Source organism: Medicago truncatula, chromosome 7 (assembly GCF_003473485.1).
Source record: "Medicago truncatula cultivar Jemalong A17 chromosome 7, MtrunA17r5.0-ANR, whole genome shotgun sequence".
Taxonomy (NCBI): Eukaryota; Viridiplantae; Streptophyta; class Magnoliopsida; order Fabales; family Fabaceae; genus Medicago; species Medicago truncatula.
The window spans coordinates 41,454-67,839 of NC_053048.1; the positions used below are offsets into that span (position 1 = coordinate 41,454).

The following is a 26,386-nucleotide window of genomic DNA, read 5'->3' on the forward strand; positions in this document are numbered from 1 at the left end:
CTAGAAACTATGAATGCAAAATGATGCATGATATGCTTATGCAAAACTAGATTTTTTTAGATTTTTTTTTTTTTGAAGGACTTATCAAAGTGAATTGTAAACATTGTAGAGGAACATGGCTTCATTTTGAACATTGTAAAGACGTTGCAAACGGTTCCTTTTTCAAAAGGTAAGAACAAAACCAATCTTAGTTAAGATTTTTGAAGTTGTATATCTTGGTGTTCATTCTTACAAGGTCCATATCCATAATGTTTGCAAAAAACTTATCTAAGTCCTTCAATTTTTGATGGAAAAATATATATATACGAATGAATGCATGTATGCATGGTTATACTAAAGTACATTGAATACATGAGGAGGTTTAAGTTCCACAATGTTGGAGTCAAGGGTAACAACATCATTTGGTAAGGACTATGGTTTCAAATTGTACCTGTATCACGGGTTCTACCAAGTTCCCAAATTACAACTTCCCTTATGAACATATCGGTGTATAGGACCGCTCCTAGTCCAATAACATCCATAAGTAAGTCTAGTTTGAGTGTAGTATCGCGTGTCGACCAAAGTCAAGACTGCTCTTGGTTTAGCCACCGCACTACGTCCTAAAAAAGGCCAAGATGTGTTAAGGGTGATCTAAAGGTCCTCAACGTTTAGCGGACTTCAAAAATAATAACGCCAATCACGACTGCTCATGACGACATATTATTACTTTTGAAAGACCTACGTTGAGTGGAGTTACATCATGTGTACACATATCGCAGGACCGCTCCTGGTATGGCACTATGATCGTACTCCGTCCTATCTTATGTTTCACTCAAGCCCGGGTGTAGGACTTATCTCACCACTCATGTAACAAGGTATGTAAGCAAAATATTTACAAAGCATAAGCAAATAGTACAGCACAAAATAAATAAAGTAAGGTGGGTTTAACCCGCGTAGAATTTAAGTCCCCAGTGAAGTCGCCATTTCTGTGCTCGTGATTTTCGGATATCAAACCATTAATTGATATGAATCGTTAATCTTTGAACTCTCGATTTTTATTCGTGGGAAGGGAAAAAATGAGTAAAAACCCTCATCGAGACTTTGGATTCGGGGGTTGGTTATGCAAAGGGAAGGTGCTAGCACCCTAAGCATCTACGGTATTCCGTAGGAACCTCTTACCTAATTTACCTTGTGCTAAATTGATTTGCTTACTTGAAAATTAACTACCTAAAAATCTAAGTGAAAGAATGGGGGAAGAAGAAGCATGTTTTTGGTTATTTTTATTTGATTTGGAAGGATACAAATCCCATGCCTACATACCCTTGAAGAGAAGGGATCAAAACCAATGTAGTTCACCTAAAAAGTTTCTTTTTGGTGGGTTAGGTTGATTTTAAGATTTTTTGAAAATGGTTTTAAGAAAGGATAAGAGGCCTCGAGGCATGAGAGAAAATAAGATGAGGTTGGTCAAATTTTAATTACAAGAAAATCAAGTCTATTATGAATATTAATTCAATTAAGCATTTGATTAAGAAAATAAAAGGAAAAAAAGGACACTTGGGTTACAAGCCAAGGTTTATTAAGAAAATATTTTTGAACTTTTGACATATTTGATTTTTTTGGGAAAATGATTTTTTCTAAACTAACGGTAAAAACTAACATAACGGCGCAACGTCGCAAGAAATAAACGTGAAGCGTCGGTGCAAGTGTCGGTGCTTGTGTTACCTACATTATTACATCAATTCCTAGATACATTCTATGGTCTCAAGAGGAATATAATAACGAGAAATAAATAAAAATGCACAAGATAAATTACATCAATTTCCTAATTATACACACTAAAAAAAAAAAAAAAAAAAAAAAATTAACGACAATAAAATGACAAGAAATTAAAATATGCATGAGAGGATTCTAAATAAAATAAAAATGGCAATTATAAAATAAAAACAGTAAATAAAAGTCAAAACAAACACCATATTTTTGTAAGTTTTTTTAGATAAATTTTTTTAGCAAAAGGGGTGCAGAAAGTAAAGAACAGAGGTGTGATTAACAAAACTGTAGTGAATAAAAAAAATGGGCTTTAAGCAGAAACGGGTCGTGGGCGGGTCGGTTAGACCCGCCCGGTTCGAAGTCATATAAATAGGGTGTATGACCCATTTTCTCTCATTTTTCCCATTCATTTCTCTCTCTTCTTTCTCCTTCTTCTCCGTTCTCTCTCTTTTTCTTTTCTTTTTTCATGAGTTTTCCGGCGCGGTGGCCGGTGGTGCACCACCGTGCCGGAGTTTTCAAAACACTCCTTTTTCAAAAACAAATTACCTTTTTAAACATCCTTTTTTCTCCTCAATTCAAATATCTACTTAGTTTTTACAAACAAACAACCAAAACTTCTAGATCTAAATTCAAATTTTTTAAAAATCTTTTGAAACAAAACCTACAAACAGTCCGGATTTGAGCTTCTATATAGCAACAAATATGAAATACTACCTTAAAGCCTTGCAAAAAGGATGGTTCGGTGAGTTCCTCTCCTGCTCCGGTTCGGTTCAGCGCGAGCTTTTCCACTCCGGTTCGTTTCAGCGCGAGCTTTTCCCCTCCGATTCCGTTTGTACTTTGTTCCGGTTTGGAGGATCTTGGTTCTGATCTGAGATACTATGACTTATGGAAATTCGGGGATGAGATTAGGGTTTTGGATGATATGACTGCGGCTGAAAAAGTCTCGGCTGCGTGAACAGTGCCGTTAGGGTTTTCTTTCTTGTTGCTGTTTTTGGTTGTGGAATTACTCTGTTTTTCTTCTTTGTTTGCGGCTAAGGTTTTTTTCTGTTTGCGGCTGTGGAAGATTGTCCGTCCTTTCTTCATTATGCAGGTTTTAATTTATACCACTAGGGTTGATGGGAAAAAGGAAACAACATGCTGAATTTGGAAACAAAAGTTTGACAATCTGCCTGAATATTAGGCGTGTAAAAAAATATTTTTGGACCCCTGTTGGGATTTTTTTTGGACTCATTGACATTATAACACAAAACAGAAAATAAATTAAAGAAACAAAGTAACTAATTTTAAAATCAAAACTAATAAAAGAGGAAATTAAATACCGAAATAAAAAATAAAATAAAGAGAGAAAAGGGTCCGACTCAGAATAAAAAATGAGGTACTTCAAAGTAATCTTTTGTCGAAATTTCGTCTGAAACGACGAAAATTTCCGACTTTAAAAATACGAATAAAATGGATAAGGATAGAGAAAAGTGGTCAAAATTTGGGGTATGACAGTACACAAATACAAAAAAAAAAAAAAAACAAATTATTCTCGGAGTTGGAGGGGTATGTCTCTAAGGTCGCTTTGGGTTTCATTGATGATGAATTTGAACGCTCTAGGAGATTTGGGTTTGCTAAAGAAGATTGTGGTTGTGTGAAAATGGCAACATTCAGGTTGCCTTGTGCTTGTATTCTTGGATGAAATATACCCTCATTGGCAAAGGTTAAGTGTAATTGGAGAAGAGGTTGATGCCAATTTTTCCGTTACGGAGGAATGGGACGCCGTTCAAAAACGTATCAAGAGGGGCCCTTACAAGATGAAACTCTTCATCAAATACAAGTTGCGTGAACTTGGATTTCCGGAGGAAACAATGTTGAAGCCACCTCCGAGAAAACTGGCCACCAAGGGGGCACCTAAAAGGGTGAAGTCTACACCGAAAATGAGGTCCACGGGTCGAATCCCCTTTAGGTGGGAGACTATTGATGCTCAAAATCCCGATAGTCAATGCTCACATGCCAAGAGTAATGTTTCAAAGACTAAAGATTCACGTCTTGGCACTTGGTCCCGCTCACAAAATTCAACTCCTACTTCAAAAAAGGAACCTTATTTGCAAATACCATACATTTCACGAATTCCAAATCTCATGAGACTTTTTGTTGAAGATATTGTGAATGATAAAGGGGATGGTAATTGTGGTTTCCGGGTCGTAGCTAGGCACATGGGATTGAATGAGGATAGTCATGTTTTGGTTCGTCATGCACTTATTAATGAGTTGAAAAATCACAGGAGTGACTACTTGCCATTTTATGCTACCAAGAGGCGTTACAAAGAGATCTTTGATGGTTTACACCCTCCAACAAGTAAAAATGGTGATGCGCCACCGGAGAAGTGGTTGGCTGTAACGTTCTAGTCGATATACTTATTTATTTTGATGTATTTAGAGTCTATTATATGAGTTTAAATAATATTGGTGATTTATGTGGTGTTATATTTTATTATATAGTTTATTTTTATAATAATTAGATTAAGTGAGAAATTAATATTATTTTGGAGTTTGGGAAGTTAATGGAATTTATTAGAATTAAGGGGGAGTTGTCATACCCCAATTTTTGACCTAAGGCCCCACTAACACATGTCATTTGACTCTGATCGATCTCTGATTTTTCAGTGAAAAAATTCGTTACTTTTTTGATTCCAAGTCAGACCCTCTTTTCTCTTTTTATTTTCTTTCTATCTTTTATTAATTTTAATTTTAAGATTAGTTACTTTTTTTTATATTTAATAATTTTTATTTTCCATCTTCTAATTTTATTTTACTTTACATAATTTAGTTTAATTTGTTTTTATTTTATTTCGTATTAGATTTATTTTATTTTTATTTTATTTCTTTTTAATTAATTAGTGTAAAAAAAAAAAAACAAAGTGTCAATAGGTCCAAAATAAAATGTACAAGGTCTAAAAAAATTTCAAATCAAGTGTCAACTTTAACATTCCTTTTTCAAAATTCACCATAATTGTCCATCATTTTCATTAAACCATTTTTCCTTTCTTCATCAACCTCCTCACCTATAAATAGAGCCCTCATTCCACACAATTTCACACACCAAAAGTTCTATTGAGTTGTCAAAGAACTTTTCTCTCTTCTCCCTCTTAGCTTGTGTTGACGAGCTATTCTTTTCTTCTCCCTCTTTTTTCTGTCCCTTCGGAAAAGTCCCTTCGGAATTTTGTCCCTTCGGTAATTTTTGTCCCTTCGGTTGTCCATTTCTTTTATTTTCTTGCATTTTATTTCTTTTTTAGCATTTTAATTATTGTCATTTATTTTCCAGCAATTAGAATGTATTTAGGTCCAATGTAAATATAAATGAGAAAAGTGTGTGGGTGTGTGTGTCCTTTTATTTCTTTACCGCCTTATATATATATATCCAAAAATGCAAAAAAATTAGATTAGGGATTTTGTGGTGATCCAACGTCACTACAAAAATCCACGCGCTTATGTTTTTATTGCTCCGTTAGTTAAATTTTCATTTAATATTCTAAAAACAACAAAAACATGCAAATAATCAAAAATCACAAAAATATTTTCATAAACAAACCTTGATCTTAAATCAAGTGACCGTCTTTTATTTTATTTTCTTAATCAAACTTTAACCAATTTAATCATATTTTGAGTCCATTTTCTTTTAAAAAACACAAACAAATACTCATTTGCCACTTGGCTTTTCATTTTAAAACCTTTTTCAAAACTAATAAAAAACACTCAACAAATCAAACGTCAATTTCTACCCCGAACTACGAGGTTTTGATCCCTCACGGGTACGTAGGCAGAGGACAATGTCCTTCCAAATCAATAAAAAATGTAGATAATTAGGTCTTTATTTTTCCACTTTAATTCCTTCTTTTCAAAAATAATAAGCAAGTTTATAGCACATTAATTAAATAAAATCAAGAGGTTCTCGTAGAGTACTACGAATATTTAGGGTGCTAACACCTTCCCTAAATATAACCAACCCCCGAACCCTAAATCTCTTAATATAGGGTGTTTTGAATTTGTTCCCCTTAAAAAAAATGTGTTCAGTCGTGAAATAATACGTGAGTCAAAAGCTAATCAAATAGCCTTGATCTCCGAAAAATGACGCGACAGGAGTAAAATGAAATAAAGGGAAGTTAAGAAGGAAGTTAAGAAAGAAAGAAAAGAGTCAGAAACATTTTTTACGTGAAAAACTGTCAAGTTGGGAGAAAAGGGAGAGAAGAGCAAGTACAGCCAAGAACTGATTTTTGCTGTGCATTTCTTTCTGCAAAATTAAGGTAAGGGTGAGTTTTACTTCAGTAGTATAGATGTTGGATTCTGATTTGAGTTTAACAGGTTTTTGGTGAGAATTGGGAATTATGGGTTTGTGATGAATTAATGGTTTTTGGGGTAGAGATTGTTGTTCTGATGTTAGAATTAGTTTCTGGTTGCTTATAGTACTAAGTTTTGCATCTGTAAACCAATTTGGGGAGTGAATTGGAGGAAAATGAGATTTTCTGGAAAAACCTGCATTCTGCCCGTACAGAAGTTCATCACTCGCCTCGCGAGTAGCCTTGTTTGCCAAGGCGAGTGAGAAACTTCATGGCTCGCCTCGCGAGTGAGACAACTCGTCGTGGCGAGTACCTATGAGAAATTCTGGATTTTCAAATTGTTGTTATAAGCTGTATTGTGGTTAGTTTAATGTACCTAAATCATTTTAGAGAGGACTGGAGCAAGTTTTAGATTAAAAAGATAAATAGGGAGCTTGGAATTGAAGTTTTAGTGAGAAAATGTCAAAACTCCCGAAAGCACCATATTTTCGTTCGCCTCGAGTTCGCCTTGAACTCGCCATGTCGAGCAACCCGTTTCATGAGTTCGCCATAGCGAGCAGATGTGCTCGCGAGGCGAGTTGCCCAGTGTTTTTGAATTGTTGATTCTGTTTTGGCATGCTGATGAAAGATGTTGATGTTTAAGCATGATTATGATTAATTATGCAATTTTCTGGAAATATTGAATTGACTATGATGTTTGTTATTGATTGGAATGTATGCTTTTTATTGAATTAAGTCATACATGGGTTGCATTATGGAGTTATGAGTCATATACATATATATATATATATATATATATATATATATATATATATGCATTTGGTCGAGTTGTATGTAGGTATACACAAGTGAGTAAGTCGCATATGCATAAAAGCGGGAGGACTTCTGCCCTGGAACGCCTTGTCGTTCAAAGCGGTAGGACTTATGTCCTGGAACACCTTGTTGTTCAAAGCGGTGAGGACTTATGTCCTGATGAATGCTTTAACCATTCAAAACAGCGGTGAGGGCTTCGGCCTTGATTATGGTACCACATGCATATTTGCATTTATTGAGAAGTCTAAGGTGTTGTCTTAGTAGTGGTGTCATGTCAGATGCATGAGTCGGTGTTGTCATTTCATTTGCTTGAGTCGGTGTTGTTGATTATAATTGCCATTTGATGATGATGATGTTGTTTGATGAGTATATATTTATACATATATTATGATGAATTGATTTGATGATGATGATCAGATTATATTTAGGGTGTTAGATTCAATTGATGAATTTTAATATCTATATTTTATTGTTGTGAATCTCACCCCTTCTGCTTGAAAATGTTGCCCTTCCTATGGGTAACTTGCAGGTGATCCTGAGTAGTCGGTGGTGGCTCAAGTGTCATGTCTAGGGCTCTGATACATTCGGGATGGGTTTACCTTGTTTTATTCACATTCCTTATGTATCAATTTTGGAACTTGCTGATATAGCCCTACTGTTGTTTGAATTTATTTGATGAGGCTTTTATGCCAGGATAATTTTATGGAGAATTAAACAGTTGTTGTTGTTGTTTTGATGAGAATATTCCGCTGCTAAATAAATGATGATTTCGATGGATGTGTAATAAATAGTTTTTATATTCTATTTTAGAAATTTTGAAAATGTAGTGTGACATGTCCGTTGTGTTTTACTCTGATGTTGTGTGTGTAATTATTATTTAATTACTTTTGGGTAACGGGGTGTTACAATTGGTATCAGAGCAGGTTGGTTCGTCCGACCAAGTAGTAGAGTCGTGTTGAGCCACCTAGGATAGAGTGTCAACTTTAATGTTGTTTTTGTTGTTGTTGTTTCTTATGTAGAACCTTGAGATGACTGGTAGTAGTGATGTTGCTCTTGTTGATGCGCTTTAGGCTAGAACTCAAGTTGTTCAACAGCAACCAAAAGCTGAAGCTGGTAATGAGGGAACTAGGATGTTGGAGACTTTCTTAAGCAATCATCCACCAACATTCAAAGGTAGATATGATCCTGATGGTGCCCAGAAGTGGCTTAAGGAGGTTGAAAGAATTTTCCGGGTCATGCAGTGTTCGGAGGTGCAAAAGGTGTGGTTTGGGACGCACATGTTAGCGGAAGAGGCTGATGACTGGTGGATAAGTATGTTGCCTGTTCTGGAGCAGGATGGAGCTGTAGTAACCTGGGCTGTGTTCAGGAAAGAGTTCCTGAGTAGGTACTTCCCGGAAGATGTCCGAGGTAAGAAAGAAATTGAGTTTCTGGAATTGAAGCAGGGAGATATGTCTGTTACGGAGTATGCTGCAAAGTTCGTGGAACTTGCTAAGTTCTAACCCCATTACAGTGCGGAGACAGCTGAATTCTCCAAGTGTATTAAGTTTGAAAATGGGCTGAGGGCTGATATCAAAAGAGCTATTGGGTATCAGAAGATTAGAATTTTCTCTGAGTTGGTAAGCAGCTGCAGGATATATGAGGAAGACACCAAAGCTCATTATAAGGTGATGAATGAGCGAAGGGGTAAGGGACAACAGAGTCGTCCTCCACCTTACAGTGCTCCTGCTGACAAGGGAAAGCAGAGAATGAATGATGAGAGGAGGCCCAAGAGGAGAGATGCTCCTGTTGAAATTGTTTGTTTCAAGTGTGGTGAAAAAGGCCACTAGAGCAATGCTTGTGGTAAAGACGAGAGGAAGTGTTTTATGTAACGCCCACTTTCGTTTAATCGTTTATTTAATCGAGTTTAGGCAATTATATTATAATTATATAGTATATGCATGATTTTGATATGTTTTGATGATTTACGATGATTTTAGTGATTTGATTGATGACGTGATAAGTTATGAGTTTTGGAGGATATGAGATTTATTTTATTGTTAAATAGAATAAAGATTTGAAAATAATATAAAATATTTAGTTGAGGGCTGTTTTGATATTTTAGATAGTTTTGAGGGAGAAAGTGAGATAAGATAAGTAATTAAGAGGAGATATATAAAGGCTAGACCTAGTTTTAGAAAACATTTTTGTTGTACGTACGTTTTTGGAGAAAAGGGAGAAAAAGCCAAGTCTAGAGGAACCAAGGTAGAGTGCTGCGATTTTCTTCATACAAGGTAAGGGTGAGACTAATAATTCAATAATGTTAATTGCTGTAATTCTGATGATTAGTTGACAAAGTTAGGATTGATTTAGAAAAGTTTTGGAATTAGGTCAAAACCCTAAAAATTGATGATCAAACGGTAAAACTTGTTTAGATTGATGAAAGAACCGTCCTTTAACCTTAGAATATGTTTAGGATGAATTCTGGGATCAAAACCAAGCTTTGAACCATGTTGTATGATGGATTTTTGAGAAAAACCCTAGTCTGCCCGAGCTTCTGTTCATCGCTCGCCTTGGCGAGTGATGATCCTCGCCTCGCGAGTGATGAACTTCATCGCTCGCCACGCGAGCCCTTCCTTTTCGCCTCGCGAGTTGTTTGGTTCAACTCGCCATGGCGAGCAATCCCCTTCGCATCGCGAGTTGTGTGACGCAGCTCGCCACTGCGAGCCACCTTACTCGCCATAGCGAGCTAAGGCAGAGTGTATGTTAGATTTCGTGTTTCGACCTGTTTAGTTGAACCTTGCATGCCTTTGAGTGCCTGAACATACCTAGTATTGATTAGGAATGAATGTAGGATCAGAGGAAACCCAGAACAAGCTTAGTTTGGGAGTTGAGTAGTACTCGCCATGGCGAGTAAGAACTCTCACCTCGCGAGTACAACCAGAATGAAATTGTTATGTTTTTTTGTGCGATCTGTGTCGCACTTGTTGATCAAGAGTGAACCCCTAACTGGTAATGAGACCTAGTGATGTCATTTAATGCAGTCTGTAGAGTTGTTTAAGTCATATTGATATTAATTGAATATGAACTATTGTATTGTATAATCATGCAAGATAAGAAGATGTGATAATGATACAAATTATTTGCTTTTGATATAATGATATCATCTTGTTATGTGACCTGTTTATGCTGCTTCCGTTATTTAACTAAGTGCATAAGTATATGATGAAGTTTAGCTCCAAATTATTGGATGCATGTTGATAAGTTGCTTACGATGTTTTGTTCATATGTGTCCATGCATAGCATCTCATTGAGCTTAGTCCTCACCACGAATATTAGGAGCTTTGTCCTCCGCACGTTTTATAGGAGCTTTGTCCTCCGCACGATTAAAGTATATTAATACTTATGATGACGATTGGTACCACATGCATATAAGGAGTCTAAGAGCATTGTCACATTGTCATGATTAAGATGCCTTGTTGATAATGATTGAATATGTGATTACGTGATAAGTGTTTATTGATTATGTTATGTTGTTCATAATGATTGGATATATGATTACGTGATAACTGTTTATCATTTATGCAAAGTTAATAAAGGAGTGATTATGATGTTAATTTATGATTCACAATTACATTGATTAATGTTATTTTATTATGAAATCTCACCCCTTCTGCTTGAAAATGTTGCCCTTCGTATGGGTAACTTGCAGGTGATCGTGCTTAGTGTGCAGTTGCCGTCGTGAGTGGCCTTGCCTTCACTGTGTCGTCTAGGTCGCTCTGATACGTAACGGGATGGGGTTATATGCTATAACATGCTTCATTCTCTTACGTGAACTGCTATGATAATTTCTGTTTGATTAACTCTTTTGAGATACTTGTTGGGCCTGCGTGCCAAAACGTTTATGATTTATGTTTATGATATTCCGCTGCTATGTTAAAGATAATTTGTGAAGGTTAAATCATTATTTAACTGTTTTTGGGATTACGTTCCTATGTGATATCCCGTTTATGGTTTTTACTCTGATAATTGTTTATGAAATTTGTATATTGGGAAAACGGGGTGTTACATTTTAGGTGTGGTCAGAAAGGACACACACTAGCTGAATGGAAGTGTGGATATATTGTTTGCTACAACTGCAACGAAGAAGGTCATATCAGTTCAGTGTGTACTCAGCCGAAGAAGGCTAGAACCGGTGGGAAAGTGTTTGCATTGACTGGTACACAGACTACTAATGAGGACCGACTTATCATATGTACTTGTTTCTTTAATAGTACTCATTTAATTGCTATTATAGATACTGGTGCTACTCATTGTTTCATTGCTATTGAATGTGCTTATAAGTTGGGTTTGCATGTATCTGATATGAAAGGAGAAATGGTTGTTGAAACTCCAGCTAAGGGTTCAGTAAATACTTCTCTTGTTTTCTTGAGATGTCCATTGTCTATGTTTGGTAGAGACTTTGTAGTCGACTTAGTTTGTTTGTCGTTGAGGGGTATGGATGTTATTTTTGGAATGAATTGGTTAGAGTATGACCGAGTTCATATCAATTGCTTTAGTAAGACGGTGCATTTTTCTTCTGCTGAAGAAGAAGGTGAAGTTGACTTCTTGTCTACAAAACAAATAAAACAACTAGAACGTGATGGAATTCTGATGTATTCTTTAATGACATATTTGTCGTTAGAAAATCAAGCTGTGATTGACAGGTTGCCAGTGATGAATGAATTTCCAGAAGTGTTTCCTGATGAGATTCCTGGTGTGCCACCAGATAGGGAGGTTGAATTTTCAATTGACCTTGTTCCAGGAACAAAGCCGGTGTTGATGGCACCTTATCGTATGTCAGCTTCGGAGTTAGCTGAATTGAAGAAATAGTTGGAGAACTTGCTTGATAAGAAGTTTGTAAGACCAAGTGTTTCACCTTGGGGAGCGTCGGTGTTGTTAGTTAAGAAGAAGGATGGTAGCATGAGATTATGCATTGATTACCGTCAGTTGAACAAAGTTACGATAAAGAATAGGTATCCACTTCCGAGAATTGATGACTTGATGGATCAGTTAGTGGGTGCAAAGGTGTTCAGTAAGATTGACTTGAGGTCAGGTTACCATCAGATTAAGGTGAACGATGAAGATATGCAGAAGACGACCTTTAGGACACGATATGGTCATTACGAATACAAGGTGATGCCTTTCGGTGTTACTAATGTGCCTGGGGTGTTCATGAGGTATATGAACCGGATTTTCCATGCTTTTCTGGATAAATTTGTGGTTGTGTTTATTGATGATATTCTGATTTATTCTAAGACTGAAGAGGAGCATGCCGAGCATCTGAAGATTGTGTTGCAAGTCTTAAAAGAAAATAAGTTGTATGCTAAGCTGTCAAAGTGTGAGTTCTGGTTAAGTGAAGTAAGCTTTCTTGGCCATTTTATTTTTGGTAGTGGTATTACAGTTGATCCATCAAAAGTTGATGCAGTATCACAATGGGAGACTCTGAAGTCAGTGACTGAAATCAGAAGCTTCTTGGGTTTGGCTAGTTATTACCGCAAGTTTATTGAGGGATTTTCGAAGTTGGCACTTCCGTTGACTCAGTTGACCTGTAAGGGTAAGTCTTTTGTGTGGGATGCTCAGTGTGAGAGTAGTTTCAATGAGTTGAAGCGAAGATTGACAACTGCTCATATTTTGATTCTACCTAAGCCGGAAGAACCGTTTGTTGTTTACTATGATGCGTCTAAGCTGGGCTTAGGTTGTGTTTTGATGCAAGATGGTAAGGTGGTAGCTTATGCTTCTAGGCAATTGAGGATACATGTGAAGAATTATCCTACACATGATCTGGAGTTGGCTGCGGTATTGTTTGTTTTGAAAATTTGGAGGCATTATTTGTACGGTTCCTGATTCGAGGTGTTCAGTGATCATAAAAGCTTGAAATATTTATTTGATTAGAAGGAATTGAATATGAGGCAGAGAAGATGGTTAGAACTGTTGAAGGATTATGATTTTGGCTTGAATTACCATCCTGGTAAAGCCAATGTTGTTGCTAAATGCGTTGCGCAGGAAGACATTGCATATGTCTGCTTTGATGGTGAAGGAATTTGAATTGCTAGAACAGTTTAGAGACTTGAGTCTTGTCTATGAGTTGACACCTCAGAGTATTCAGTTGGGGATGCTGAAGATTAATAGTGATTTCTTGAATAGTATCCGAGAAGCTCAGCAAGTTGATTTGAAGTTTGTTGATTTGATGACTACGGGTAATGACACTGAGGATAGTGACTTCAAGGTTGATGATCAGGGTGTTTTGAGGTTCAGATGAAAAATTTGTATTCCTGACAATGATGAGTTGAAAAAGTTGATTTTAGAAGAAAGTCACAAGAGTAGCTTGAGTATTCATCCGGGAGCAACAAAGATGTACCATGATTTGAAGAAACTGTTTTGGTGGTCCGGTTTGAAGCGTGATGTTGCTCAATTTGTTTATGCGTGCTTGACTTGTCAGAAGTCTAAGGTTGAGCATCAGAAGCCTGCAGGGTTGTTGACATCGTTAGATGTGCCGGAGTGGAAGTGGGACAGTATTTCTATGGATTTCGTGCCAAGTTTACCGAACACTCCGAGAGGGCATGATGCCATTTGGGTCATTGTCGACAAGTTGACGAAGTCGGCACATTTCATTCCGATCAATATCAGTTATCCGGTAGCACAGTTGGCGGAGATTTATGTTCATAACATTGTGAAGCTACATGGAGTACCGTCGAGTATTGTGTCGGATAGGGATTCGAGGTTCACTTCTAGGTTCTGGAAGAGTTTGCAAGATGCTTTGGGATCAAGGTTGAGGTTGAGTTCGGCTTATCATCCTCAGACAGATGGTTAGTCGGAAAGGACGATGCAATCATTGGAGGATTTGTTGAGAGTGTGTGTGCTTGAGCAAGGTGGAGCTTGGGATAGTCACCTACCGTTGATAGAGTTCACATACAACAACAGTTACCATTCGAGTATTGGTATGGCACCGTTCAAAGCTTTGTATGGTCGGAGGTGCAGGACTCCTTTATGCTGGTTTGAGTCAGGAGAGAGTGTTGTGTTGGGACTGGATTTGGTTCATCAGACTACTGAGAAGGTCAAGATGATAAGGGAAAAGATGAAAGCGTCACAGATTCGACAGAAGAGTTACCATGACAAGAGGAGAAAGGCCCTTGAGTTTCAGGACGGTGATCATATTTTTCTAAGAGTTACTTCTATGACGGGTGTAGGACGTGCATTGAAGTCGAGGAAGTTGACTCCAAAGTTCATTGGTCTGTATCAGATTTCTGAAAGGGTTGGAACAGTGGCATATAGAGTTGGTTTGCCACCACATCTTTCGAACTTGCATGATGTGTTTCATGTGTCTCAGCTTCGGAAGTATGTAGCAGATCATTCGCATGTTATTCCAAGGAATGATGTGCAGGTTAGAGACAACCTTACAGTTGAGACCTTAACGTTGAGGATTGAGGACCGTGAGGTGAAGAAGTTGAGAGGCAAGGACATACCTCTAGTGAAAGTTGTTTGGGGTGGAGTAACTGGTGAGAGTTTGACTTGGGAGCTGGAGAGTAAGATGCGAGAGTCGTACCCAGAGTTTTATGTTTGAGGTAAGATTTCGAGGAAGAAATTCTATAATTTGGGGAGAGTTGTAACGCCCTAGTCGATATATATATTTATTTTGATTTATTTAGACTTTATTATATGATTTTAAATAATATTGGTGATTTATGTGGTGTTATATTTTATTATATAGTTTATTTTTATAATAATTAGATTAAGTGAGAAATTAATATTATTTTGGAGTTTGGAAAGTTAATGGAATTTGTTAGAATTAAGGGGGAGTAAAATGAAATAAAGGGAAGTTAAGAATGAAGTTAAAAAAGAAAGAAAAGAGTCAGAAACATTTTTTACGTGAAAAACTGTCAAGTTGGGAGAAAAGGGAGAGAATAGCAAGTAGAGCCAAGAACTGATTTTTGCTGTGCATTTCTTTCTGCAAAATTAAGGTAAGGGTGAGTTTTACTTCAGTAGTATAGATGTTGGATTCTGATTTGAGTTTAACAGGTTTTTGGTGAGAATTGGGAATTATGGGTTTGTGATGAATTAATGGTTTTTGGGGTAGATATTGTTGTTCTAATGTTAGAATTAGTTTCTTGTTGCATATAGTACTTAGTTCTGCATCTGTAAACCAATTTGGGTAGTGAATTGGAGGAAAATGGGATTTTCTGGAAAAACCTGCATTCTGCCCGAACATAAGTTCATCGCTCGCCTTGCGAGTAGCCTTGTTCGCCAAGGCGAGTGAGCAACTTCATGGCTCGCCTCGCGAGTGAGACAACTCGCCGTGGTGATTACCTATGAGAAATTCTGGATTTTCAAATTGTTGTTATAAGCTGTATTGTGGTTAGTTTAATGTACCTAAATCATTTTAGAGAGGACTGGAGCAAGTTTTAGATTAAAAAGATAAATAGGGAGCTTGGAATTGAAGTTTTAGTGAGAAAATGTCAAAACTCCCGAAAGCACCATATTTTCGTTCGCCTCGAGTTCGCCTTGAACTCGCCATGTCGAGCAACCCGTTTCATGAGTTCGCCATAGCGAGCAGATGTGCTCGCGAGGCGAGTTGCCCAGTATTTTTGAAACGTGGATTCTGTTTTGGCATGCTGATGAAAGATATTAATGTTTAAGCATGATTATGATTAATTATGCAATTTTCTGGAAATATTGAATTGACTATGATGTTTGTTATTGATTGGAATGTATGCTTTTTATTGAATTAAGTCATACATGGGTTGCATTATGGAGTTGTGAGTCATATATATATATATATATATATATATATATATATATATATATGCATTTGGTCGAGTTGTATGTAGGTATACACAAGTGAGTCAGTCGCATATGCATAAAAGCGGGAGGGCTTCTGCCCTGGAACGCCTTGTCGTTCAAAGCGGGAGGACTTATGTCCTGGAACACCTTGTTGTTCAAAGCTGTGAGGACTTATGTCCTGATGAATGCTTTAACCATTCAAAACAGCGGTGAGGGCTTCGGCCCTGATTATGGTACCACATGCATATTTGTATTTATTGAGAAGTTTAAGGTGTTGTCTTAGCAGTGTTGTCATGTCAGTTGCATGAGTCGGTGTTGTCATGTCATTTGCATGAGTCGGTGTTGTTGATTGTAATTGCCATTTGATGATGATGATGTTGTTTGATGAGTATATATTTATACATATATTATGATGAATTGATTTGATGATGATGATTTGATTATATTTAGGGTGTTAGATTCAATTGATAAATTTTAATATCTATATTTTATTGTTGTGAATCTCACCCCTTCTGCTTGAAAATGTTGCCCTTCCTATGGGTAACTTGCAGGTGATCCTGAGTAGTCGGTGGTGGCTCAAGCGTCGTGTCTAGGGCTCTGATACATTCGGGATGGGTTTACCTTGTTTTATTTACATTCCTTATGTATCAATTTTGGAACTTGCTGATATAGCCCTACTGTTGTTTGAATTTATTTGTGAGGCTTTTATGCCAGGATAATTTTATGGAGAATTAAATAGTTGTTGTTGTTGTTTTGATGAGAATATTCCGCTGCTAAATAAATGATGATTTCGATGGATGTTCAATAAATAGTTTTTATATTCTATTTTATAAATTTTTAAAATGTAGTGTGACATGCCCGTTGGGTTTCACTCTGATATTGTGTGTGTAATTATTATTTAATTACTGTTGGGTAACGGGGTGTTACATTGACCACTCCGGATATGGGTCACATTATTGCTAGTTGCTACAATAGACCCGTTGTTCTATTGACTTTGCCGAAAATGGGTGGTGCATGTGAGACATATTTCCCAATCTGGGGTGCTCCACCACTTAATCCACATTCCAACATTATGTTCCTTTGCTTAATTTCGGAACACTTTCTTCATGTGAAGTTGAAAGAAAATTGTCCGCTACCACCTCCTTCTAAGGAGTGGATGACTCACAAGATTGGTGTGGCGGACCAATGGCTTTTTCAGTTTTTGGATAGACAAGCCATCTTTGATGAGCTCATATCTAAGGAGCCGATGCCGCCAAAGAAACCAACAATTGAGCAAAATCCTATTAATTTGGACACTCCGGAAAAGCCAAAGCAAGAGATCGAAGTCATGGATGAAGACGAAGAATATGCACTATCACTAGTCTAGTTAGATAGGTTATGACACTTTTAGATCGGTCGGTGTTCGTCATATTTTTTGGTGGTATTACACCCCGACATATTTTTTGGTGGCCGGTTGTGTAATTTTGATATTTATGGCCAATATGTAACTAATATTAAATAAATAAATAAAATGAATTATTTTGGATCGTTTACGTGTCATTAAGTGTGTTTAAATTATTACGGGTAATTAACGGCGAATCTGTGAAATTTGAATCGTTTATGTGTGATTACGTGACTGTGAGAAAAACGATGTTTTTGAGTAATTTGGATCGATTATGTCGTATTATCTGATAATCTTGTTAAACTGGCGTAGTTCGGTTAAGTTATGAATGTGGCGTGATTACAAGTCATTCTACACTTTTCAAGTTTCAGTTCTGTTACTACACTGCATTTATTGCAGTTTTTGTTGTCTGCTATGAACGTGAGTTAACTCACGTGAGTGCAAATGGCAACGTGAGTTAACTCACGTTTCACAATACACTAGCGCATGTTAACTTGCACTAAGCATTCAACAAATAACTCACAAATAACACTAGCGTATGTTAAAACCCTAAACCCTAAACCCTGAACCCTGAACCCTAAACCCTGAACCCTAAACCCTAAACCCTGAACCCTGAACCCTCAACTCTAAACCCTAAAACCCAAACCCTAAAACCCTAAACCCTAAAACCCTAAACCCTAAACCCTAAATCGCCCCCTAGGCTCTAGGTATGCTTGTTAGCTTTCCAACGAATGTTCACGAGCTCCGATCGGTAAAGGACATCCCAACTTATGGCCGTTTTACTGAGAATGGGTCAAAAACAAGTAAAATCCAAAAATTACCAAGGTTATTCACTTGGCCTCCTAGCATGGCATATTCCTTTCATAATTAATTCTCTTAATTGTGAAATCTCATGTATATAATAGTATTTTCGTATTCAGACACACATGTTTAGCAAATGTTTCACATTCTTTATGATCTAATGATTAAATAAAATAAATAAATTGATCTTAGAATAAATTCTAATTTATTGATAACTTTACCATGGTCCAAATAACATATTTTCGCTTTACTATCATGAAAGGTTAAAAAAGAAATGATATTTTCTTAAGGAAAATGTAAATAAATGTTACCTCCGTCCTTAATTATAAGATTCTTTTGAGAATTTTTTTGTCCCTTTTTATCAGACCCCTTTTCTATTTCCAACTATATTAATTATTTCTTTACATACATTCCCCTATTTATTATACATCTTTTTCTTCAATCAGCAATAAATAGAATGTTGAAAATATAAGCCAACCATTTTTCTTAAAGGATAAAATTGTAAAAATAATAGTAATTACAAACATATTTAATACAAATATCCACTAGCTTAATTCCCGTTATTTTTTCAAAATGGCCTTATAATTAGGGACGGAGGTAGTATAAGTTAAATATTATTCAATTCTTATGGTTATCATTTATGCTATTTATATTCCTTTCTAGGTGTGTAAGCGACAACACAACCGGTTGATATACTTAAAAGACATTTAACAAATATTACGGTTTTATAAAGAGTTTTAAAATTTTTAAAATGGTTAAATTATTTAATTCTTTTTAAGATAGCTTAATAGCACAAACTTTATATACTATAAATAGAACAAATCATATCCGATTTTTCAGAATCAAATAGTGAAAAATATGGTTGGAACTTTGAAGTTTCTTCGTGTTCTCATTTCATTTCTTACCATATTTCTTATGATAATAATATGTGCTTTTTATTTTATACCTGATTCTGGTCCTTGTGTAACGGATAAAGATTGTGAACAAGAGATAGGTTATATTGTTAAATGTGATACTAATACAGGCTTTTGTGTCAAAATTTTGCAGAGATCATGAGTTCTTGCTCTAGCAAAAGAATTGTGTAATATACTTTATAATAGAGTACTCGTGTAGTTGTCATTTGATTTTTATTCATGCATCAAATAATTGTATTTCTTTACTTTTTTTTTCTTAATTTCATGGACTTTGAAGTTATAATTTTGTACTCTGAGATTATGGCAATAAAATAAAATAAGACAACAAATAGTTTTATTTATAGTGCCTCATTATTTCGTAAATTTGGTGGTATCACCATGGCCAACATTCGAGACATATCCCACTTTTTTCCAACCCTAGCACCTATATGAATCACTTTAATAGTTAAGTTAAAAACTAATTTTATTTTACTTTTTTTTCAAAAATATAAGTATATGTATCCCTTAAATTGGTAAAGTACATTGAAAACAAAACAAATTCAACATGGCTAAAACTAAAATAGAATAGTTTGTGAACTTTAAGTATATGATTTAATTTTATTCATAAAACAAATAGAATATGATTTGATCTCTCTATAATGTATAATGTAGGTACTTTTTTTTTAGAAGTGTATAAAGAAGGTACTTAAAACTCAAGAAACAATGTGTTTTAATTATGTTTACTATTTTAAAATAAAAATATTTTTTTGAAACCAAAAACAATAAAGTTTTCAAAACAAGTTTTGAATGACATTAACCATAAAACATGTCTTGTATGGATTTGGTTAATGTCCTGGGAAGGAATAATTTGAAAATCGTTCCTTGTATGGAGAATTAACAAACAGAGACTCGGCTGTAGTAGTACTATGCGCAGACAATAGTGGAGTAGTGGTTGTACAATTGTACTATTGACCTTTCTCTGAACTCCTTCAGTGGATAAGCATCCAATGTCTTCTAATTCCTCTGAAATAGTTGTTGCTCGAGTCTTTTATTCCTTTTGTCACTGTAACGCCCTAGTTGTTATTTAATTATTTTTAATTGATTTATACTGATTTATATGAGTTTAAATAATTAATGTTGATGTTGCGGTGTGGTGTATTTTATTAAATGATTATTTTATTATTTAATAGAATAAGTGGAGAAATAGAGTTATGTTAGAGTGATGGGGCTGTTTTAGAATTTAGGAGAATTAGAGGGAGTTAATGAATAAATGGGAGGTTATGTTTTACTGAGTTATTAGAAAATAGAACCAAGAGTCAGAGAACAGTTATTTTACGTAGAAACAAGAGTTTTGGGAGAAAAGCCAAGAGAAGCTAAAGAGCCAAGAAGAGGAGTCCGATTCTGTAGAGCTGTTCGTCGAAATTAAGGTAAGGGTGAGGCTAACTTTCAATAATTATAGTGTATGTAAATTCTGAAATTGATTTAACATGAGGGTTGTTCTTGATTATGGGAATTGGGAATTAGGTTTTCCATTGTTGAGTTTGATTATAAAAGTGTAGAAACCATGGCAATTGTGTTAAGAATTAATGTTCAGGTTGTATAATAATCATAGGTTAAGTTTCCTAACAAATTTGGGAGTTTGAGTCTAGTGAATTAAGAGTGATTCCTAAGTGAAAAAACGCATTGTTAATATGATTTTTGAACTGTTGTGAAGCTCAAAATCGGCCACCGAGTTTCCAAAATTGACCACCGATTTCTAAGCTGATTTTCCAGCTTTGGTTCGACAAAAATCGGCCCCCGATTTGTCAAAATCGGCCACCGATTTTCTGCCAGGCAAATCTGGAAAATATTCGCAATTTTCACCCTTTTCTGTTTTGAATTTGCTTTCGATGTAAACATGAAAGTTGTAGATAATTTTGTTAGCTTTCCAATGGCTTTGTTTTGACTTAAAAATGATTTTTAGTTTTTGAGATATGATGAAAATACTCCAAAGAGGTCATTGTGAAATCTTATGAAAATTCAGTATAACCATTTCTAAGTTAATCCAAAACTTATGGGATAATTCCAAGGCTCAAAACTATAAGTACTATGAGTTCAATTAAGGTGTTTAAGAGTATTTAACCCATGTTATGAGTTGATCTTGGGATAGGAATGGGAGTTGTTAATAAGTTATAGACGTACGGAGAGCCGGAATCAAATAATTAATGATTGTTGGTTAGTTTAAGATATTTATATTATGAGGAAAATGTATGATATAGAAAATATCGTTGTTATTATCATTGAAGTTGTTATTATTAATATTGCTATGTTGCAAGTTGCTTATGTTGCTGAGTCGTATGTTGATATACACAAATGTTGAGTCCATTTGCATACCCATAATCCGTTGGGGGCTTATGCCTTGGAGTGCTTTGTCATTCACCACGTTGATATAAACGAATGCTTTAACCATTCAATTGTTGGGGGCTCATGCCCTGGAATGCTTGTCATTCACCACGTTGTGATATACCGTTGGGGGCTTATGTCCTGGAATGCTTTAACCATTCAAATTGTTGGGGGCTCATGCTGTAACGCCCACTTTTATTTAATTAATTATTTAGTTGAGTCTAGACGAGTTATATTATATTTATATAATATATGTGTGATTTATGATGATTTATGACGATTTAGATGATTTGGATGATTTTAGATGAGTTATGTGATGTGACGATTTTTATGAGGTTATGAGACTTATTTTGTTGTTTAATAAAATAAGATTTGAAAATAAAATAAAATATTTAGTTAGGGGCTGTTTTGAGATTTTAGAGAGTTTTGGGGGAGAAAGTGAGATAAGAGAAGATTTTAGGAGGAGCTATAAAAGAGAAAACCTAGTTTTAGAAAAACACTTTGTACGTACGACTGTTTTTGGAAAAGGAGGAAAAAGCCAAGAGAAGAGCAAGAGAGACCTAGAGGCTGCGATTTCTTCAATTAACGTAAGGGTGAGACGAACTCTACAATTTTATTAATCATGTAATCCATCCGGTTGTAATTAGCAAGAAATAGGATTGAATTGGAGAAGTCGAGAGTTAGGTCAAATCCTTAGAATTGATGATTAAACGGTGAAAATTGGTTAGATTGATGTAGAAACCGTCCTTTGACCTTAGATTATGCTTAGGATGAATTATGGAATTGAAATTAGGCTTAGAACCATGTGAGTTGTTGAATTTTCGTGAAAAACTGCATTTTACCCGAGCCTATATTCATCGCTCGCCCTCGCGAACGATGATCCTCGCCTCGCGAGTGATGAAGTTCATCGGTCGCCACGCGAACCATTTCCCTTCGCCTCGCGAGTTACAAGTCGTAGCTCGCCACAGCGAACAACCTTACTCGCCATAGCGAGCATGACCAGAGAGCATGTTGAATTCTGTATTTTTGACTTTTGAGTTGAACCTTAGATGCTTTTGAGTGCCTAAAGATGTTTATTAAAGATTAGATGATGACTTAGAACGAGATTGAACCTGGTTTAGCTTAGAACAACTTTAGTTTAGATTCTGGCTTGTACTCGCCATGGCGAGCAGATGCTCTCGCCTCGTGAGTACTTCCAGAACTGAATGCAAGTTAGGATGTTACGATCAGTGTCGCATAAATTGATTAGGGATGGACCCTTAGGTAGTAATGTGACCTATATAAGGTGTTAACTGCAATCTGTGAAGCTGTTATGAACTGTTAAGTTGATTATAATGTGATTTAATGATTAATTTCATTACTTGAGATGTTAATAAATGAATGATTGAGTTGATGCTTGCTTTTATTTGATATCCTTATATGATGTCATAATTTTGTTGTGAACTGCCTATGCTGCTATTGTTATTTAACCAAGTTGCATGAGTCATTATAAGATGAATAAGATGATGTTGAACCTCCAAATTATTGGATATATATGAGATGATGATTAAGATGTTTTAAGAGATTGAGTCCATGCATTAGCATACATTTGTTGGGGGCTCATGCCCTGGAGCTTTGTACTTACCACGATGGAGCATTAGCTCAAAATAACGATGGGGGCTCATGCCCTAGAAGTATATTAATACTTAATAATGTTGGGGGCTCATGCTCTGAATTGGTACCACATGCATATAAGAGGTCTAAGTTGCATAGTCGCATAGTCGAGTCAATGATGAATGATGTTATGATGCTATAATGTTATGAGATGTTTATGTTGAAGACCACTTATCTGAGAAACCCATCTTACTCATAACATCTCTGAGATATGCCCAATCAATTCTATCATATGCTTTGCTGATGTCCAACTTCAGTGCCACACTTTTCTCATTGCCTTTTGTTTTAGTCTTCATATAATGAACTAGTTCAATGGCAACTAACGCATTATCCAAGATGGATCTATCAGGCACAAAAGCAGACTGTGAATCCGCAATGCATTTGTGTAGGATCTTCTTCAAACGATTTGCGAGGACCTTTGGCAAGAGTTTGTATAGCACATTACATAAAGCTATAGGCCGCCAATCCTTCATTGTTTTTTGTTCTGCTCCTTTTGGTATTAATGCTATATTCGTGGAGTTTAGAGATGGCGGGAAATGCCCTTCATTCATCCACTAACAGCACTCGTTGAAGATGTCATCACTAAAGATAGACTAGAAGTGTTGATAAAAGCCTGGGTTAAAACCATCAGGGCCTGGGCATTTATCAGGCTGCATAGAGAACATTGCTTCTTTGAACTCTTCTCTGCAAAACGGGGATGTTAATTGCACATTGTCCTCGTGATCAATTACTTGATTCAGCATATTGGTGACCGGAGAACGTATGCTTTCATGATTTTCAAACAGCTCCTCGAAATATTCTTTCGCTATAGCTCGCATTCCACCTTCATCAGTAGTACGAAATCCTTCATTATTTTCAAGAGAGAGAATTTTATTTACTTTTTTCCTGGAAGTTGCGGCTGCATGGAAGAATTTTGTATTCAGGTCTCCATCTCGGAACCAATGATTTTTGGCTCTTTGTCGCCAAAACATATCCTCTTGAATTAGCAAATGATTAAGTTTCTGCCTCATATTATCAAAGTAAGCTTCATCTTGGATACCATGGATAGTACGACATCTGCTGAGTTGCTTTCTGCAATGTTCAATCTCTGTTTGAATTTTGTGACAATGAGTTTTACTCCAGTGTGTGAGGTCTTCTGCACAATTTGCTAATTTTTCCATAACATTATTACCTGTACGACAAGGCCAACTACCCTGAACAACGTCATTAACTCCTTCCTCAATTCTCCATGCATTTTCAAATTTGAAAGACCTTTCAACTCTATGACTTCTTACCTCTGGAGTTCTATCTAGCAAGATAGGGAAATGATCTGATGATGGAGCAACCAGATTTTCTAGTCTTGCATTAGGAAAGAGCTGCATCCAGGAGTTAGTTGCTAAAGCTTGGTCTAACTTTTCTTCCACTGCCCGTGTTGTACCCAAACTTTTAAACCAAGTGAACGGATAACCTTCCATATGAATGTCAATGAGCTCTACATCTTGTATAGCTTGACGGAATCCCTTGATAAGCCAATTTGGTCTAGTGGCTCTTCCTTTCTTCTCATCTGAGTGAAGGATGTCATTGAAATCTCCCATTATACACCAAGGTAGACTAATTTGATTAGCAAGACTCCGAATAAAATTCCAAGAGTCTCTCCTTCTGGAAATATCTGGGTACCCATAAAAGCCTGTAAAGGCCCACTCCCTATGATTAAGTTCTTCAATTTTAGCGCTAATATGGTTAGTCGAGTAATTAATGATGCTACAATTATCCGTATTCCGCCAAAATAAAGCAATACCTCCGCCTCTATTATTTCTGGTAGGTGTAAACAAAAATCATAACCCAAAAGATAACGAAATTCCTCTATTTTATTAATTTCAACCCTTATTTCACAAAGAAAAAGGATGTCCGGTTTATAGTAGCGGACAAGGAATTTGATTTTAGGAATCACTCGCAGGTTTCCAAGCCTCGGCAATTCCATGCTATAATACTCATTGTTCTCGGCAGGCCTGCCTAGCAGGTCCCGCCGTTTTATTTTTTTCGTACACTGGGTTGTTTACAACAAACATTTCTTTCCGCACCTCTTTTCCACGATCACCTTCTTCAGCAATATCTGTTCTTGACCTTTTTTTAGGCCCAAAATCTTCTTGACGCCCACCAGCTCTATTGGCCCCACGTGCAGAAGCCATGAAGGAATCTTGTTGTAATCATCAAGAAATAATCAAAACATTGTATCTTCTATAACAACCTCTAACTTCAACCCGTAATTACAACATGTATTGATTCGGGAAGATCCTGATGGGGTGTTTCTGATAAATAGTTGTACTAGAATGGTTTATCTGAATGGTTTTTTTTTTTTCCTTCTGTGTAGCAGTTCTTTTGCAGATAAAAGCAGTAGCAAAGTGCTTTAAAAAAAATCAATTTTTTCTACACCGTAGTTAACCACCGCTGGAGTTTTTTTTTTCTTTTTTTTTTTGCTGTGTTGGTAAACAATCCGGCGGTAGTTAACTATCCTTGGGGGTAATATGGTCATTTACTTGTGTCAATATGAAGTTTTGAATTCTGCTCATTATCCAAACAGTATCGCTCATTCCCAAAGTAAAAGTCGAAAATGACTCTACGCATGTTAACTTGCGTAGCGTGAGTTAACATGCGCTTGTTATAAGGAGAATGTAACTTAAGTCACGCAGCGTGAGTTAAGTCACGTAGTGCATGTTAACTTGCGTTAAGTACTATTTTCGTTCAAAACCCAACAGGCAACCACAAAGCTCCATTTTTTCTTTCCCTCAACCTCTAAAAACCCCAAAAGTGCAAAATTTTGGGTAAAAATCTTCATTCCAAATCATTGCAAATCGTAGGAAACAAGTTTCTACGCTCATCAAGCATCAAAGAATAGGTAATGTACCGTCAAAACTTTTCATTTTTGCTGGTTTTGCTGGTAGTTTCGTTTTTCATTTCAGTAGGTGTAGGGCTCAACGTGAGTTAACTCACGCTAGTTGTAAGGGAAACATGACTTAAGTTGCGTAGGTAGATAGCACTAGCGTGAGTTAACTCACACTACTGACAGTAGCCCAGAATTTGAAATTTTGCGCCATTTTTTTTATTTGCTTTGCTTGCCGCACAAGTCACTTATTTATTTTTTATTTGTTTTTTTTATTGAGTAGACATTGAGTGGCATGGTTGAAAATGTGGTGGAGGATGGCATTGTGAGCTTGTTAAGAAAATAGTGAGGGCTTGGAGAGATGTGGTTAACTCTCATATGAAGGATTCAGTTGCAATTGCATGTTTGACATTCAAAGATGAGGTATGCGGACCGTTTCCATTGTTTGTTGAATATGTTGAGGAAATCGTTTTGCCCCTTAAGAAGCATTTTGTGAGGGTATGGACGAATAAATACTTGCATATGGGGTGTAGAAGCAGCAACATTATTGAATTGGCTCACGCACAATTGAAAGGGTACTTGAGGAGTTGCATGGGAGACTTGGCATCATGTTGGGATGAAATTGACAAAATGATGAAAAACCAATTTGGTGAGATACAAGGGAGTTTTGGGAGGAACATAACCGTCATGGTACACAAATACAAAAATAAAACAAATTATTCTCGGAGTTGGAGGGGTATGTC

At 36.2% G+C, this 26,386-nt stretch overlaps 1 protein-coding gene across 1 annotated transcript; it reads right to left on the bottom strand.

Annotated features, from left to right (window-relative positions):
• Window positions 1–23,376: 23,376 nt before the first annotated feature.
• Window positions 23,377–24,951, bottom strand: LOC120576902 (uncharacterized). The gene is made up of 2 exons (XM_039827533.1): window positions 24,830–24,951; window positions 23,377–24,577 (listed from the first exon to the last, which is right to left on the bottom strand). The coding sequence occupies exons 1-2, from the start codon at window positions 24,949–24,951 to the stop codon at window positions 23,377–23,379; spliced, it is 1,323 nt and encodes a 440-aa protein (XP_039683467.1).
• Between the last annotated feature and the right edge of the window lie 1,435 nt (window positions 24,952–26,386).

Bases quoted from the DNA above. Each gene is read 5' to 3' on its own strand.
- LOC120576902 (XM_039827533.1), bottom strand. From the start codon at position 24,951: ATGGCTTCTGCACGTGGGGCCAATAGAGCTGGTGGGCGTCAAGAAGAT. The intron at 24,578-24,829 runs GTTTGTTGTAAA...TACACCTACCAG, and splicing joins AAAGAGGTGCGGAAAGAAAT to AAATAATAGAGGCGGAGGTA.